The sequence below is a fragment of the Cajanus cajan genome, chromosome 6, assembly GCF_000230855.2.
Source record: "Cajanus cajan strain Asha chromosome 6, NIPB_CcT2T_4, whole genome shotgun sequence".
NCBI lineage: Eukaryota > Viridiplantae > Streptophyta > Magnoliopsida > Fabales > Fabaceae > Cajanus > Cajanus cajan.
In genome coordinates this window covers 4,141,519-4,160,559 of record NC_138522.1, presented here as the reverse complement: position 1 = coordinate 4,160,559, position 19,041 = coordinate 4,141,519, and the positions used below count along the sequence as shown (strand labels likewise).

Sequence of the window (19,041 nt, the reverse complement as noted above, 5' to 3'; positions counted from 1 at the left end):
CTAATTCAAAACATACCAAATGTTATCTTACTTTTTTTATTTATAAATTATTTATATTGTACAAGAAAATTTTAAAAACATTCACACACCTATTCAACAATCAACCACATGATAATTTTTAGGTTAAATTATATTTTAAATTTATTAAATTTATTTTATTTTACTTTTTTATTTATAAAAAAGTAATATTGTACAAGAAAATTTTAAAAAATATTCACACACCTATTCAACAATCAATCACATGATAAATTTTAGGTTAAATTATATTTTTAATTTATTAAATTTATTTTATTTTTTATCTTTTAAAATGATCATTTTGATTATCTATTTCTTAAATTTAAATTAATTTGATCACTTTAAAATAATGATTATTTTCAATTTTCAAACAATTTTAAATATTTTTTTAATTAATTCATGATTTGAGATTTGTCTTATTAAACTTATTTATATAAAAATTATTAAATACAACTAAAGTTCAAATAAACAAATACTACAAACATGATGAATATTGTATAAAAATAAACTTAAAAGATATTTGAAAATTTTAAAAATATAATTTTATTATTTTCTAGGGAGACATATTTTTAGCACAGTTTTCATTATCTTTAGAATTGTTAGGATTTGGACCGTCAATTAAATTTTATAATTTTTTATATAATTGAACTTAATACCACAAGCTTCACGTCTTCGATTAATCAAAAATTAATATAAAATTATATCACAAAATTAAAAGTTATTATTATTTTAAAAAGGACAAATTGATTTAAATATAAAAGATAAATATTAAAAAATATTTTAATTAATAAAAAATAAAATAAATATTAAAATAAGATAAAAAAAATAAAAAAATAATTTAGTGTAAATTTTACCTTAATGTATTTAGGCACGTTTTTAAAAGGAAAAAAAATTGTTGTTCTTTTCTTTTTATATTAAAATGAAATTGTGGTTGTAGTCTGGGAAATGCATGAACTACTTTTCTTCTGTCTGAATTTCAAAATTTGTTTTTTTTTTTTCTCGGTCGGCTCATAATGTTATTATTTTTTTAAGTTTCAGCTTTACTCAAACTTCTTATCGAGTCGAAGGTTGAATTCAAGCATGTAATTTGGTTGAGGTAGAAAATTTCAGAGCAAGTGGTAAGAACGTGGTGCTGCTTAGACGATGGCACGGGTTCAAAACACACAGTGACAGAGGTAAAAACGCAGAGAAAAAGCAACAATGTTTAACCAATGAAGAACTTAGCAACGTGACGTAGTTGGATTTTTCTGGTGCCCATATGGTATTCTGAGATGGACCTCTCATCAAACCACACATAAAGAAAACCAGACTTAACCAGAAAATTTTGTCAAAAGCAGTCTCCTCTTCAATATTCAACAATAAATAATCCATCTTCCATTGTTTCTTTCACTTGGGAAAACCCTATTTCTTCAAAGCAAATCCACTCTCTTTCAAATAATTTTCCCACCTGTCTCTCTCATTGTTGCTGGAAGAACCCATTTCCCTTTCTTCCAGATGATGGGAAAATTGAAGCCCCACTGCTAAGAAATCTCTCACAACCACTTTGCCTTGTGACGTTTTAACCATCACCTTCTTCTGCTGACCACAATTGACTTCTTTTGCCTTATAATCTCGGCTCTTTTTGTTTGCAGTTAAAGCCATCGTTGAGGTTCCTCGGATCAAAGAGTTTCTGGGGTCCGCGGAAAAGAAAAAAAAAATATGGATTTTTGGAAGGTGGGTTTCCTTGGCCTTCTTTGTGCTGCTTCTGTTTTTGCAACTGGGGCTGTGGAGTTGGGTCGGCATCAACCTACTGAGAGAATTTCAGGTGGGATTCTTCAAAGTTTGATTTTTTTTTTTTTTTCACAGCTTGTTTCATTGGATTCTTCTGAGTTCGATGTATCCGAAGTTCTATTGATTTGATTGGATTGCTTTGGTTTTCTTCTGTTGAGTTTTGGGTCTTAGATTTCAATTGTGATGTTGTCATGTTGGTTTGACCATTTTGTGTTATGGTTTTGAATTTCAGTGGTGTGCTTTTGTGGGGTTGTGATTGTGGATTTAGCTAAGATCTACTTTGGTTAGAGGCTTATTTTTGGAAAAAAATTGTTAATAAGTTGTTGACTTGTTTTTATTGGAGATGTTATTTTTCCGTTCAGTATTTGAATCACATAATGTTGGTTCTTGGGCATTGCTTGTAGTGACTTAGATTCTTATGGTGACCATTTCGAAATTCAGAGGTACCAAACCTGCTATTTAGATGCTATTATATTTATTGTTGTCCTAAAGTTTTTCTGGTTTGATATTCTGGGGGTGCACACGACCCCAGTGCTTTGTAGCATAATCCATTTCAGGGACTGATGTATAGCTGTTTATGTTGTGTAGAAATGCTAGAACAGTTGCTTGTGTGCTGTATGAGGGTCTAGGGCCAGGTTCATTAAGTTGTGTATTGAAATTGGTCCAAGGATTTGAAGAACACATTGGAAGAGGCTATTTATCAATTTAGGGTTGTGTTATATTCAATTTAAGTCATGCCCTGGCCTGATTCTGAATTTGACCTTTATTAGTAATGCAGTACTTTGTTAGCTAGTATGAGGAGAAGGAATTACCCGTTACTTTGATATTGAGGTTTCTGTCACGGTCCTCTTCATTTGTAACAAACTTCCTATGGTTCAGTACTAGCTTAAGATGTTGGAAGAAGCATAGATGTGGACACATTAAACATTAAAGATATTGCTTGCAATAGATTGATTTCCAACGAATGTATAGAGTATTTTAGAAACATATAGGTAGGTTCCTGCTCCTCAGGTACACAAACTCACTCAAGAAGATAAATAGGTTGTTATGCCTATAGCCTTCGGTGTGTTTTCTGTTACTTGATGCGGAAAAGAGAGGAGTGAGCCATTGTCATTTTAAATTATCATTGAAGTGATGCCATTTTTCGAGCATTCTGTATCCTTAAATGTAAAGGTGAATGAAGTAAAAATTAAATGGTATTGATTAATCAGATATATCAAAAGGTTATTGACATTTTGAATTTTTGGGACTTCCTGAATCATGTAAGAGGTTTTATCCTAGACTTTTGAGTTTACATAAGCATGTCCACTGTTCCCCTCTCTTTTTTGCTAGAATTACAAAAAAAATAAATGAAAATCTTGTGTTTAAAATAATTTAATGTAGATTAAATTAAAATTTGAAACTGCAGAGTACCTTATTCTTATCAAGGTTAATAAGATCTGAATGACAAATCATTACTTCAAACTGTATAATACCTTACTCCTTTTCTTGCAGCTCGCTATGAGAAAGTCTAGTACTCTATATGCATTTTTCTATCACTAAATATAGATGTTTCTCCCTAACTCTGTAAATCCTTAAATGCTATGATGGCATTAAAAGTTAAAATCAATTCACCGTAATGGTTTACAGAGTGAGAAAGTAGCATCTGTTGGATTAAAATTCACCGAGGAAGCAGTTGGAGTGGGAGTATGGTTATAGAGGAGTTTTTATATAAAACTCTGATAATACGTACACAGAAACAAAATCATATACTCCATATCTGATTTCTTGGAATTTAAGCGGTTAATAAGTGGCCTTCTCTATTATTTCTCAATGACTTGCATTAAACTCAGGAGATAAATTAAAGTCAAATACAAGTCTCTGAATTCTGTGTGATTATATTTCTTTCAAAATCACTACATTATAGTTAGATAAAGAATGAGACTACTAACTATGTTGTGGTTGAACCAATTGTAGGTAGTGCTGGTGATGTGTTAGAAGATGATCCAGTGGGAAGGTTGAAGGTTTTTGTTTATGAACTTCCAAGCAAATATAATAAGAAAATTCTGCAAAAGGATCCTAGATGCCTAACTCATATGTTTGCTGCTGAGATCTTTATGCACCGGTTTCTCTTATCTAGCCCTGTCCGAACCCTTAATCCTGAAGAAGCTGATTGGTTTTATACCCCTGTATACACCACCTGTGACTTGACACCGAATGGCCTTCCTTTACCTTTCAAGTCACCGCGAATGATGAGAAGTGCCATACAGCTAATTTCTTCAAACTGGCCTTATTGGAACAGAACTGAAGGGGCAGATCATTTCTTTGTGACCCCTCATGACTTTGGGGCATGTTTCCATTATCAAGTAAGAAATTTAATATACCATTTTAATTTTGTTATTTATATCACTATTAGTTATATTGAGCACTTGAACAAAATATGTGTGGTGTTTGGTGAGAAGCACCTTGGATTCCACTATTGTAACATGCATATTTATCATGTTATTTTGTAACAGGAAGAGAAAGCGATTGAAAGAGGAATTCTTCCATTGCTACAGCGTGCTACCTTGGTTCAAACATTTGGACAGAGGAATCATGTGTGCTTGAAAGAAGGCTCAATCACCATTCCTCCGTATGCTCCACCACAGAAAATGCATGCACACCTAATCCCTGATAAGACTCCCAGATCCATTTTTGTTTACTTCCGAGGACTGTTTTATGATGTTGGAAATGACCCTGAAGGTGGTTACTATGCAAGGTAGGTCTTATTTATTACACGTCACAAATTTAAAGGAGGGGATTTGGACATGTAACATGTGAGGGTTTTCAATTTTCATTTACTTTTGTAGCATGTCTGTATAAAACCACTAACTTAATCCTATGCATTAAAATTTAAGACAAAACTTAAGTACAGTACCATAGATATTATTGGTGTTGTTCTTTAATCAGAATTATAGTTTTACTTCGATAATATGCATTTATATTTAATGCAAAACTCTAATATATAATTATGCATATTTAGTGAATCTCTAATTCTGATCGAAAAATAACACCAACAATACATATGGTACTGTACCCAAGTTTTGTCTTAAAATTTATATAACTATGGTATTTAGTTATTGAAACTAGTCAAACATTACTAGATTAACTACATTCAAGACCTAATTGATTCTTTCTAATATTCTGACCAAAAACCAAGCAGTATAAGCATGCATGAAGTTTTGTTCAAAGTCTTGCTGCTTTCATAACAAAGCAAATAACAATAAATGATCCTGAAATGAAAGCTCAAACTGACTGCACTTTGGTATCTTATAGAGGTGCAAGAGCAGCAGTGTGGGAGAACTTCAAGAACAATCCACTGTTTGACATTTCCACTGAGCATCCAACGACATATTACGAGGACATGCAACGAGCTGTGTTCTGCTTGTGTCCACTTGGGTGGGCTCCTTGGAGCCCGAGACTGGTTGAGGCTGTGATATTTGGCTGCATCCCAGTTATCATTGCAGATGATATTGTTCTGCCATTTGCTGATGCAATCCCATGGGAAGAGATAGGTGTATTTGTTGATGAGAAAGATGTCCCTCAGTTAGATACAATACTCACATCTATTCCACCAGAAGTCATCTTAAGGAAGCAGAGATTGCTTGCTAACCCTTCCATGAAGCAAGCCATGCTGTTCCCGCAACCGGCACAGCCGGGAGATGCTTTCCATCAAGTTCTAAATGGCCTCGCGCGTAAATTGCCGCATGAAAAGAGCGTATTCTTGAAAGCAGGGGAGAAGGTTTTGAATTGGACTGCTGGCCCTGTGGGGGACCTTAAACCATGGTAGCAGTTATAGCAGTTCTCTGAGGCAATTAGGATTCTTTACATATCTTGGTCTATACTTCCAAGTGTTCATAAGTGGGGTTGGAAATGAGATATAAGATGCTAGTTTTTGTTGACATTGTAAATTTTGATTGTTTTTTGTTCAGACCATTCTTTAGATCATTCAATATCCATTTTGCAGCTATACTGCTCTTATGGTATACGCTTTTTCCCTCTGCTATAGGAGTCCTTGTCTTCATTCTAGAGTTGGTGACCTAGCAAACAATGAAAATCAAGATCATGAATCATGATGGTATCAATACATTATAGGTTTCTTGTTTAAATCTTCCTGTTGATAGTAGTTAAAACTTTAAAATAAGTAGTTATTCTTATTGGATTAATAATTTGATTGTACCTATCGTGTGATTATAATAGTAATAAGGTTTAATATTTTGGTAAACTTTGATATGCTTTTCCCCTCCTAATTAATCTTCATTTCTTTATAAAGATATTGATTCTTTTGAAAGGAATGTTACTGTTTGCATGATGATATGTTGTTGCTTAGTTGGTGGTTGATTAGGGTGGGGTGGTCCCATTGATATATGGCTGGCAACGGGTTTTAACTTTCAACACGGTTGATTGATTTTGGCGTTTTGTCTTGCTTTTCTTTGATGTAAAATTTCGAATTTTATATTTGGTTGATTTTAAATTTAATCATGTGTCCTGTGATGTGACCCGTTTATGATCTACCGTCTTACCCGTCTACCAAATGCACGGCACAAGTTAAGGCCAAAGTTTATTTATTTGTGCCGGATTTGATAGAGTAAGAATGTATTATATAAAACAATTTATTTTACTATTAAGATTAATTACCTATGGGTGACACAAATAGTCAGAGCTTGCGTTATTTATGACATGGGTTTGATTCCTTTCGAAATTATTAAAATCTTCTTTGGTAAATATAATTTTTCAGAAAAATTTATTAACATTATAATTAGAAATTAAGTTCTCTAATGAGTCTCTTAGCCCAAATTGGATAATTATTGTACTTCGACTATCCAGAAAAAAGAAGATAGTAGTGTTGGATCTAAGAATCTCTAATTTATTATTAACTTCCTATCCGATAGTCATGGAGTATCATAATCTATTTACCATATTTCTTATGTATATAAAAAAGGAAAAAAAAATACTTGTTAAAATCTCATTTTTTTGAGATTTTTTTATTGAAAATAATTAAAATCTAAATAAAAATAACTAGTATATTTAATAAGAAAAATTGGAAACCCACATTAAGAGGAGTGTATTGATTTAGGATTTCATGGGATTTTAAAAGATTTTTTTTTGAGTAAAAAAGTCCGTTGGTATTCGATTAGAATTTTATGTCACTTAAAAATAATTTAGTGGTATTCAATCTGGATTTTCAAGATTTTTTTTAAAGAGTCCATTAAAATTCATTGTTATTCATTTGCGACTTTTTACAACTTAAAAACAATTCATTGATATTAAAAAATAGAAATTTTAAAGGATTGTTGTATTAGAGGAATTTTGAAGGATTATTTAGTGGTATCTATAAATACTAAATTTATAAAATAATCTCATCCAAATTCATCATATTTTAGAGGATTGTTTGAAGTGACTTTTCAAGTGCTTCAAGAATTTTCAAATGAGTTTTTCATCTTTTTTTTCTTTCTATACTCATGTCTTCTCCATTTTTTTCTCTTGTTAATAATATTGCACTACTGCTCATATATAATACTATATTACTATTCCCATTCCATTCCCCTTTATCCCCTAACTTTCTATACGTAAATGATAGTGTCATTTATTTGTTATATTTTTCTCTCCATTCTCTTTAATTGACTTACTCTATTTTGCTCTATTTAGTTGAGATTGTTCCTCAGTTATATAACACAGAAAATGTTTAAAATTTCAACTTTTAAGTAATAATTTTTTTTATAACACGCGTTAAGAAAAAGGAAAGGTGAAGTCTCAATTAAATAAAAATGAATAGGACATTACTTTCGTATTACTACATTTACAATGTACATTTTGTTTTTAACTTGTTCGTGCCAGTTTTTTAAATATTTTATTTTTTAAGCTATAAAGAGATTTTATTATTATTTTTAAATATGATAGTAGAAAGTGTCCACCGTCGAAAATAGTAAACGAAGTGACTAATTTTTAACACAGACTATTTGTGTGCATAAAGTGGGTATTTCACTCTTAACACAATCTCTTTCAAACTTATGGTTATGATTCAAATCTTGGATAATTTGGTTAAAATATACTAATTGTTACTACTTGTGTCAACCAATATTGGTAAGCTAAAAAAAAGACCAAGTCAAAAAGCAATGTCTCTTTAAGGATAGTTTAGATAAAAAAAAAAGGTGTTTATATTTATTTTCTATTTTTATTTTTAATTATAAAAATGGTACTTTGTTTTAAAAAAATGATTCTATTTTTAAAGATTTTCACAAGTAAAAACAATGAAAGTTAAACAAATGAAAAATAATACAGTATTATTGTAATTAAAAGTAAAATTAAAAATAAAAATTCTCAAAATAATCAACTCATTCATTTTTCTTTCTTTATTGAAAATTTTAAACAAATCTTTACATTTGGTTACATCTCCTAGTCAAATTTCATTCACCGTAACACAAGTTTGAGTTTAAGTGTGTGTTTGGTTTGAATTTATAAACGTAATTTTTCACTCTCTTTTCACGTTTTGAAACAAATTTAAGTGGAAGCTATAATTTTTTTGCTTCTCATGAACGTGAATTTTCACGTCCAAAAGCCGAAGCAAACACGCACTAAATGTGTGTTAAAATCAATTCTTTCAAAATTAATCCTAACAAAATTTAAAAGAAAAACGGGTTTTTAGCCTACCTACCTTACTATAACTTTTTAGGTCAATGGTTGGAGGACTGAATAATAGAGGTCCCGAAAGCCAGAGGTCGACGTGGGCTTAACAAATGTGACAAATTCAGTTTAACCTTGTGTGCTGATTCTCTTATTGGACCAGATACAATGAACCACCTTTGTTGCCTTTCAATTACTTAAAAAACAATAATACAAGCATTTCAATTACCTTTATTTGGAGGTATGTGTATGTGTGAGCATTCCAGATTAAGGGTCACATCTGCTAAGGAATAAGAGGTTTAGCATGATGTGAGTTAATATAAACTCTTTTAGTAACAAGTTCAACTATGATAGATAAAAAAAAAAAAATCTGCGAAGGAAATTAATGAAAAATTGACGCTTGATTGCAAATAAAATTTGTTCATTCATAAACTAGGTATTTGAAATGATCTGACATTCTTTACTGCCTAGAGCCTGCACAGGTTTCAACCATACATACAAGACCAAGCCCTTCGAGCTTTCATGGACCATGTTATTATTTCAAGAACATTGGAATGTATGATGGGATAAAACTTAGTACAATAATTTAGGTATTTTTATACTATTTTTCAATTAAAATTAAGGTTTTATTTTAGAAATCAATATTAATATTTAATGTTGATCTTTATTGTTTGTTATAAATTATAACTCTCCAACATGTATTCGAGGAGGAAATATTTAATGAAAAATCTCATTTGATTGTTGTATGTGATGACTCTTTAATTAGTAATAGTCATAATACTGCGAGCAAAATTAGTCTCTAATTTAATAGTTTAGGATTCCTATAGTAGTACTATGATAATTACATATTCAATTATTGTATATAAATACTTTTCAGCCAGTAATACTTTTCAGTATTACGAGTGTGATTAATCTCTCATTTAACATGTAAGAATTGTTGTGACATGAAAAAAAAAAAAAAACAAAGAAGGTATAACTCCTTAATTTGCTATCCTTTTAAGTTCTGTTTGGAAAGTGTGGGGTCATGGCAGAAATGCATTAATACTTGGTGCCTGATACATGGATATTTCCTTGTCCTAATAAGATAAAAATGAAAAGTGGGAGAGAACTTGTGTGGGGAGTATGAATGCCACGCTTTCCACGTAGGCTTCAGCCACAAGCCGATTCCACATTCACAGAATCACCGGTCGTTTCACAACCTTTTTCTTATCATCTTCTCTCTCTCTCTCTCTCTCTCTCTCTTTCTTTTTATTCTCACTACTTAACTCAGTATCTGTCAACTGAGATACATAGGAAAGAAGAGCAAAGGGAAATGGCCATGCCACCCACAATCACCCTTAGCACTGCAAGGTCCCCACCTTCATTAGCCTCAATTGCCAACAATGCTGGCTTGCGACCACAGTTCAACCCTTATGCTTTAAAGTCATCTTTCTTCTCTGGTTCCTTTAATCTCTTACTTCATCCAAAACAGCGCCTTCTTACTTCTGGAGCTCCCAGGATTTCCATGCGTGTGGCTTCCAAGCAAGCCTATATCTGTCGTGATTGCGGGTTTCCTTTCATCTTTTCCCTCACACCCTTTATCATTTACATTTCTCTCAGTGATGGATGATTCATGTATGAAGTCTATGACTTGTTCATTATATACAACAATCTTATGCTTCTGTTCAAAATGATGCAGGTATATTTATAATGAGAGGACACCCTTTGAGAAATTGCCTGATAAGTTCTTCTGTCCTGGTAACTGATTACTTTTTACTTCACCTCCTACTCCTATGTTACTATAAGAGAAACTACAGGAACTTCAGAATTTATGCTTTCCATGTGATATAAAATACTAAACTATCAAATTACTGTTACTAGTCTAAAAAAAGAAATAAGGGTCACCTGAACTAAGCTAGTACATTGCATTACCATTGCCATAAAATGGTGTTTTGCAGTTTGTGGAGCTCCAAAACGAAGGTTTAGGCCCTACGCTACAGATGTTTCAAGAAACGCAAATGATACAGATGTTAGAAAGGCGCGAAAAGCCGGAATCAAAAGAGAAGAAGCAATTGGGTGAGCCATAGTTCTTGACTTCTTGTCTTGTCTACTGAAATATGTTAACTTCCTCACATAATATGTCTTGACATTGTGTGATATAATTTAAACAGGGAAGCACTTCCAATTGCAGCTGCCGTGGGAATTGTAGTGCTCGCGGGATTATACTTATATCTGAACAACAAATTTTAGGCTCGATGTTTGGCTCAATTACCCTTCATGTCAGAAAAAATGGATCTCTATATTATTCCTAGTCATTTGCTTATTTAGTTCAATTTTCCCATGGTTATACTTGTATCTTATTCCTTTCTGTTAAATTACCAACATCAATAGTATCATCATTTTTTCTTCTTCTATGAATCATGTTATTATAATCTCTAAACAAAATCTAATTCAAACATGCTCTAAGAAATCAGCTCTTTATTTGACTATTGCTTTTAAAACATGGACTGAAATCAAAATATAACCGAAATCAAAATATTGACAAAAATAGTACTAACTAACGAGGAAGACATTATATTGACAGACAGCTACAATAGCACAATTACACATTGTGGTTATATGAAACGCTTTTATTCTTGCAAAATAAATGAACCCTCTATTCTTCTCTCCATGGATGGTGGAGGGGGGAAATTCAAGGGAGAAAACATATCATTAAAACTGGATGTTGGTGCAGGCTTGAACTCATAAGGGCCTTCTCTTTGTCCCCAAACCTGCAATCAAATTGGAAATTTACTAATTAATGCTTCTGTTTTCCTTTGTTGTTATCACATACTTCATATTTATATTTGCAACTATAAATGTAAAGCAATCTATCAAACTAGTGAATATAGATAAAACGAGATGAAGAAAACTAACTTGATTTCCATTGTCATCATAACCCCTATCCCAGGTATGTATCTCGTTGTTCTTCATAATTGCAAGTTCTGAAGTACAGTAGGTTGCCCCATTCTGCTACAAAAAAGAGTGCAGATGTTTCAACCCAACTCATACATGCTAGAAAAAGGTCAGGGATGGGGATGTCAAGACAATAGAGTGTACGGAAAATTACCCATGAATTAGGAAATCCACCAGGTGGGGTTGAACCTTCATATAAGCAACGCTTTCCACGAGGACAACGCTTAAGATGTACTGTTGTCAAATGTTCTGCAATATCCTGCAAGCCACGGTACAAGGGTATTACAATTGTTCAATCATACATGGTATTAAGATATTCAAATAGTCAAACTTGTCATGAATCCCCATTTAGAACATGTTAAAGCAATTATCTAAAAAACTGTTGATCAAAATAGAATTTTTTCCAGGATTTCCAAAAAGATAACTCATTGATGTAATTAAGTCTTCCAAAAATCTAAATGTCAACAGAAATAATCTAAGAAAAGCTACAACAACACACACCTACACAGCAGAGCAACAAAAGAAATGTGGGATAAAATAATAATCAGAAATGTGTAAGTGACAAATCAATCCACGGATATATTTCATTCTGTAATTAATTAGTTGCATTTCATGAAAGAAAACTCCTTAACACCCAATTCTGACCGGGTAATCGATTCAAGAAGCCAGTCAAACTTCTATATTCTACTTTCCTAAGTCAGAATTATCATAGCATCACCTGATTAAAAAATATTGGGGGAACGAAAATGACAGCTGCATTTCCTCAGTCAAACAAACATGTTTTTGCTCATTTGGTCAATCGTAATTTAAGAATGGCAGCCAGCTGATACTAAGATGCATTTAACTCACCATACTGCCTTTATAAACCTCAAAAGATGGCCAATTAGGTTCTCAGCATCTATGGCATTTTGTGAAAACAGTCCTTAATCATTAATATATTATGTAGTATTCAATTTGAGACATGTTAATACCCAACACATGATTTCAGCTGTGGTTTTATAATTGTTTGCCAGATGTGATGTCTACGGGTATCAGGATATCCACCAATCTATCTATATCTATTAGTTTTCAAAAATCTTTACCTTTTTTTCATCCTCTTCCCCCACCCCCACTTTTTCATCCTGAAAATATCTTCAATTTTCACCAATCTGTTCTTTTCATTTTCTTTATTTTCTCTGTTCTACTTCCACAGAATTTCTTTTTAACATCCTAAGATTTTTCTCCTTTATATTTTCAATATCATTCTCTTTTCTGTTCCACTCCTCTCTCTCTAACCAAAAAAAAAAAAACAAATGTCTAAAAGAAGATGCTTCTAAGCTAAGAATATGAACTATGAACATGACTAAATGCTTACCCCAATGACTTCTTCTGGCTGTGGACGCTGATCCCTTGGTCTATCGCAGAAATTTTTGTACTCCTCCATGTCTCTAATGGCATATGTACTTAACTGCCATTGAACAGAAATTAGAATCCATTCTCTGATTTAAACAAAATATAGCAGTTAATTGCAAGTTGTAACAAGAAAAAAAAATGCTATTCCTCTAAAAAAGAAATAAACAAAAGTGGAATCATACTTTAAGAAATCAGAGCAAAAGCACAAGAGCAAGTCTCTATGTAATGTGGGACAATGGTTTGATCAATTATACACGCCAAAGTGAGTAATCATCTACAATAGCCAAAATAGAAAACCAGCATGTAAAACCAGAAAAACCTTGTATGTTTTAAACAGTTCAGAATTTTTTTCCACATTTCGTAAGGCTTTGCATAATTCTTTTCAATGTCATTCTAAAGAAGTTATGGTACATTCCTTTTAAAGAAGACATCAATATTGTTTTACGAAGTTGGAGGTGTCAGAAAGACGAGGCATCAGCATAGTAAATACATGCAAATCATAGCACTCTAGGCAAGTGTGGTGCGGCTAACTTACCCACTCTTCAAAGAGAAAACTTATCACAAGCATTAGAACATGTTTCATACAACAAAGTACTAGCAGAATGGAAAGGGCATTGGCATCATTAAAGTGGATAAATGCATACCTCAACATCACATTTCAACTCTTTAGGACAAGGTTTCACCATAAAAAACCTCTGCAAAAAATTGGATGATGAAAATGAGGATTAGATTTATATAAAAAAGAAAAAAAATCAACAGGTAAAACTAAAAACAATAACATAAAAGTTAGGGGGCATTTACTTTGAGAAAGCATTTTCTCGTTTAATAACAAAACTAGCACCTTGTTTTCAATGATTTGTACCGGAATTAGTGAAAACAACGTTTCCTGTTTCCTCTGGTCATGTACAAATCATTGAAAACAGGAAACATGTTGAAAACAAGGTGGTAATTATGCAATTAAAAGTAAAAACAGAAGTAAATATACCCTTAACATGCAGACATTTTTCACCAGAACACATACCTAACGGAAGCATTTTGCTTCTGTCAATATTTCATTTCAAGTATGAAGAAACGGAAAAAGAAAATATAAACAAAAAGTGTACCTGGCGAAAGGGCTTTTGTGGACTCCTCCAAAAAGCCTAGCAGCAGAAAGAAAATCACAATTGAGCTAATATTTAAAACACATATAAAAAAATTAACTGACAAATATGTAACTTTGAGAGTCTCAAAGTGATAGCAAAGCTGAGTGACCTGTTCAAAATACAAGACCTTGGAACCATCGACTAGCTCCGCTGCGGGGCATGTAAGCATTCTGCAAAAACCAAATCTCAGCGTCGCGATTCCACAAACCCCTCTTGCCCATAAAAAGAGGATAAACAAAATACAGAAACCAAACAAGGCATACCTAATGTTGAAATAGTTATCAGGGTCTCTGGAAGCTTGGTCCTTGGAATACTGCAGTAGCAGCAACAAGAATAAGAAATTGAGAAAAGAGAAGAAAAAAAAAAGGTGAGAAATTGAAGTGAAGAGAAGGTAACCCTTTGGCCGGAGAGGGACTTAGAGACGAAATGCGCGTGGTCCCAGCGCGTGGTGGACTTGCGGAGGCGCTTGACGAGAAGTGCGCCACCGATGAGTAACAGAGTCTTAACCGCCAAGCCTCGAGCACGGTTCCAGGCGTTGGAATCCGAATCCGTACCCATATTGTGCGTGTGGAAGCGCCAGCAGGAGCAAGTAGAAGAAATTGAAGAAGGAGTGAGTTGAATTAGAAATACCTCTGTCTCTGTCTCTGTCTTAGTATTCGTCATGGAGACACAGAGGAAGAGAGGTTCCAATTTTGATTCCAGCCATTTTGGTTGTGTTGTGTTCAAACATCACTCACTCACTATACCCAAAATCCCAAATCATTCAGACCTGCTTCCTATGCTGCGTGTGCTGTGCTTCGCACTTCGCAGGATGGAAATATAAAATTAAATCATTATTATTATTATTATTATTATTATTATTATATGCTACAATTACTAATTAGGTTCTTCTTCCAACTTTTTTAATTTTAACTAGTATTTTATTCGCTAAATAGTAATATTTACTATATATAAATCAAATTTATAATAAATTATAAATATATATTAGATTAATTTAAAATTTCTATGAATAAAGATTTTTTAAATATATAAATTATATTTTATATTTGTAAAAGATAATTTATATTATGACATAAGATTATTTTTAATCATTAATAATTTAATTTAAAATTATTAAATTTGATTTATAAATATATAGTAAATACAAATTAAAAATTAAAAAAAAAATCTATTTCTTTTAAATGAAAATGCCTATAAAGTATATTCGTTCTTCTTAAAAGGAAAATGTGTGAGATAGTTTTTGTGGTTAACATATAAGAGTGAATTATTTTAACTCTTTGGTTTTCAAATTTTTTAATTTTTTAAAATTTGTCATAAATTATCATTCTTTTTTCTATTTTAAATCATCAAAAAATGGTTCTAGAAACCTTTTATTTATTTATTTATTTCAAGTTTAGGAATTTAAGATTATTTAAAATAAGAAGTTTTGAACATGTTAAATTTTAATTTATATTTTTACTACAAATATATGTTTTTTTTTAAAATGAATATTTACAAACTTGGGTAATGTACTTTATATTTATAATAATTCTTATTCAACTTTAAACTGAAAATATTATGAATCTTATCCCATGTATCGAAAAAGAAGAAAAACAAAAGAGAGTCTTAATAACCTTTTTTTTATTTAATAAAATTGTATATGAGCTTAAAAAAAATATCCTTCAATTATTGAGATGTTTGTTTTAAGTATTAAATTGTATTTTTTGAGAATCAAATTTCTTGAAATATTTTTATCAAAATGTTATTTTTGGGTTTATTTAGAAAATGTGTTCAGTTATATTATAATATTTTTTTGGAATATTTTTAAAAATTTTAAGTAATTCAAATAAAAAAAGAAGTTACAAATGTGTTGAGTTATACTTTTCAATATCCCATGAGAATGCTCTCATACTTTAAGAGTGTGTTTGTTTCATGGATTTAAAGTTTATTTTTGAAAATATAGGCATAAAAATGCAATATTATACTATATGTCGACTTTTTGATCAAATTTTTTTTTATAAGCACTTTTTGACCAAATTGGGACGTTGTTTTCGAAATAAAGACTAAATTACACTTTAAATCTCTTTTTATTTTTTTTATTTTTGTGATGTATATAGATAAAAATTAAAACATAATATTCAAAATATTTTTTTATATATATTTTTACAAGTTATTGATATTTATTTTATTAATAAAAAATTTATTTGTATATTTTTATAGTTTGTTTTATGTCATGTTTACTAAACATCAAATTACTTAAATGTAAGGAAATATTAAAATTCAACTATTGAAAGATGTTAATTTGACGAGAAGATCAAAATTTTATATTTTTAAAATTAGAAGACTAAATATTTTTATTTTAAAATATAAAAATTAAAATTATAAATTAATAAAAATAGAAGAATTAAAAATATAATTTAACCTAAAACATATTACCACAAGGTGAAGTTATTTTGAAACAAATACTCACTTTGAAGAGGTTAATGGGAGCCAAAGGTGTCACTGGTCAATACAGTGACACCCCTGCCATGTTTTTATTTTTTTATTTTAACTAAAAAAATAGGTTACAGCTTCGCATCATTTTCTAGTGGCATGTTGCTGTGTGTAAAAAAAAATTTGTTTGGGTATAGCTGTGGCAACAAAACAGTATCATTCCCACTTGCCATAAGTATGGAGAACTAAAACACTATTATTTCCCTTATCCCCATCACAATGTAGCATGTGCACATTAAAGTGGATCTAAATTATTGAACATAGAGCATATGGCATTGTCTGCAACTCCCTGGCCAGTAACCTATATATAAGCGTGTTTAGCTGTGTAGAAGATCCACTTAACAGGTAGGAAGCAAGGACATCCTCGTAGCACAAAATGAAATCAACCTTCTCCACACATTAATCCAAATGTCACGGTAAGTGAAGAAACCCATCAAATTTTTATTTTCATTTTTTTATGTTAAGAAACCCATCACAGTAATCCTTGTATTACCTTCCTTTGTGTATAAGTGGGCAAAAAACATCACTTTAATCCAAATGTCACGCTATGTGAAGAAACCAACACTGGACGTGTAATGGGAAATGTTTCCTTTTGGTGGATGCCAATAATGTTAATGGTACGGATGTATATGTGGTCTGCAAATTGTCATATTTTTTTATGTGGAGGAAAGAATTTATGTTATAAACAATACTTGATTGCCCAAAGTTTTCAATTTTTGCCATCTCATCATAATCCAATTCATGAAATAAAAAATTAGTAGTAAAATATAAGGGAAAACTGAAAAGAAGCTCCTACCAAAACGGTTCCTAAAATGGATTCAGGATTGTTACTGGTTTACATAAAAACAATTCAGAACAAGTATTTTAGCCAAAAATGTAATCTTTCAAAAGACGAGTTAAGTAAAGAAATCACAATCTTGCAGTTTAGACCCCTTACTGATCTTTATGACTCAAAATAGTTGTTACTTGTTACCCAACCCTTGTAATTTATACAAAATAACATAAATGGTTGTAACAGATTATATTCTTTGTTACTGATAAATGATGTCATTGATATCATCCCAATCTCTTATACATGGATTGCAGGTTTTGCTTCGGCTTCAACACATAATATCTATCATGATCTTTCATATCATAACTCTACCACATTGTTTCGAGCACCACAGGAACAAATCCACGAGCAAATAAGGGACCGGGAGTAGTTTTCTGTTCTGTTATTTAGGAAACACCTTCTTATCTATACACAAACATTGCCTCATGCATAATAAACCAACCAATTGAGCTTTTTCTTACAAGTGTTAAGAGTAACAAAACATTCTGCATATTTATGGAATTGTTAGGTACTTAAAGCATTACTGTTTTTTACACATAAGTCATTTCGCTCTACTCAAACAATTACAGTTCATTATTTCCAAAATTCCTTTAAATATACCTCTCAAGTTTCATTTTTTTCTCCACTTAAAAGAAATTATTCATTAATGTAATTTCTTATAAAGACTTATTGATTAATGACATTCTATTTCTAACAAAAATAAATTAACTTAGATTTTTTTTAAAACTGCTTAGAATTATCCCCATATTCTCTTTCCCAGAGAGATCATATCTAAATGATTTATAAAGTAAATTACAATAATTTTGACTCTTTATTAACAATATATTTACAAGTATAAAACTCTTAAGATCCGACACTGATAAATAGCTAGATTTCTCAAATATGTTGACTAGGAGATTTCATTAATACATACAAAATAAATAAATAAATAACTCTCAAGAAGTGAGAAGAAACTAAAGGGAAGCAGACGTGACAATGCACTTCTTTTTTCTTTGCATGAGTTATCTTGATCTTTGCAAAATGTTTCTGACTTTGTAGTTTCAAGAGCTCCTTTGATTTTGTTATAGTTATTGGAGTATTGTCAACTAAATACAATTTTTATAAGTAGTTGGCTGAGAAGCACATGTGTATTTTCTATAGTGCTCTTATTTTATATATATCGCACACAGAATGTCAGAATAAAATATTATCCTCCACAAAGCTTTATTAATATTAATATCACAAGCATATTGTTATAATATACTACACATGATGTATCAAATTGGATTGTTTTTGCATGAATTAGGACACCAAAAATAAAATAAAGCTTAATGGTATTTACCTGCTGATTCCATTGTCTTTTAACTTGATTTAAATTCACTTGAATTCTCTTGAATGTTTTTTCTCCTTCCTCAAACATGATTGGAAAGTGTGCAATCTGACAAAAGTTTGTGTTATGTTTCAAGACATATATTTATAGAGAAAGTGAGGAGGAACTTACCCTTTCATAAAGGATACAATGGCTCATTTATATCCCTTCACGAAGAATCCAGTCTATTCAAATCATACTTTTTTCCCGAAAAGTTACAACAGTTTCATCCATCATGAATCTATTTAGTTTTAGGTTAACCATTTTCTTTTTAAAGGCATTAAACATGTAATGCTTAATATTCATTGATCATATAAAATCAATATCCCAAGACATATCAAAATAATATTTAACCAATGTTTAAATAACCCAATAAAAGACCAACACTTCTCATAAAATAAAATTTTCTAACAAGAATTTTTCAACTTTCCTCAATTTATTAACTTTCAACGATACCTTCTAAATTACGCGCAAGACTCTCTACCACTTCCATA

General features: G+C 31.2%; 3 protein-coding genes across 4 annotated transcripts; 2 read left to right on the top strand and 1 right to left on the bottom strand.

Annotated features, from left to right (window-relative positions):
• The first annotated feature begins 1,052 nt into the window (after window positions 1-1,052).
• Window positions 1,053-5,912, top strand: GUT1 (Exostosin family protein). The gene is made up of 5 exons (XM_020368301.3): window positions 1,053-1,190; window positions 1,647-1,819; window positions 3,742-4,130; window positions 4,281-4,522; window positions 5,080-5,912. Exons 2-5 carry the CDS (start codon window positions 1,714-1,716, stop codon window positions 5,591-5,593), a joined length of 1,251 nt encoding a protein of 416 aa, XP_020223890.1. The 5' UTR covers window positions 1,053-1,190; window positions 1,647-1,713; the 3' UTR covers window positions 5,594-5,912.
• Window positions 5,913-9,589: 3,677 nt separating this feature from the next.
• Window positions 9,590-10,820, top strand: LOC109806561 (uncharacterized). The gene is made up of 4 exons (XM_020369005.3): window positions 9,590-9,975; window positions 10,106-10,164; window positions 10,365-10,482; window positions 10,578-10,820. Exons 1-4 carry the CDS (start codon window positions 9,740-9,742, stop codon window positions 10,654-10,656), a joined length of 492 nt encoding a protein of 163 aa, XP_020224594.1. The 5' UTR covers window positions 9,590-9,739; the 3' UTR covers window positions 10,657-10,820.
• Window positions 10,821-10,964: 144 nt separating this feature from the next.
• CRL (crumpled leaf) lies at window positions 10,965-14,703 on the bottom strand. Of its 2 annotated transcripts, none has more exons than XM_020369003.3 (9): window positions 14,292-14,703; window positions 14,159-14,208; window positions 14,005-14,065; window positions 13,857-13,892; window positions 13,398-13,448; window positions 12,716-12,808; window positions 11,516-11,620; window positions 11,323-11,418; window positions 10,965-11,177 (listed from the first exon to the last, which is right to left on the bottom strand). In XM_020369003.3, exons 1-9 carry the CDS (start codon window positions 14,556-14,558, stop codon window positions 11,037-11,039), a joined length of 900 nt encoding a protein of 299 aa, XP_020224592.1. In that variant the 5' UTR covers window positions 14,559-14,703; the 3' UTR covers window positions 10,965-11,036. The 2 variants fall into 2 exon arrangements, with proteins under 2 accessions (XP_020224592.1, XP_020224593.1); XM_020369004.3 differs by having other exon boundaries at window positions 11,323-11,415; window positions 14,292-14,701.
• Between the last annotated feature and the right edge of the window lie 4,338 nt (window positions 14,704-19,041).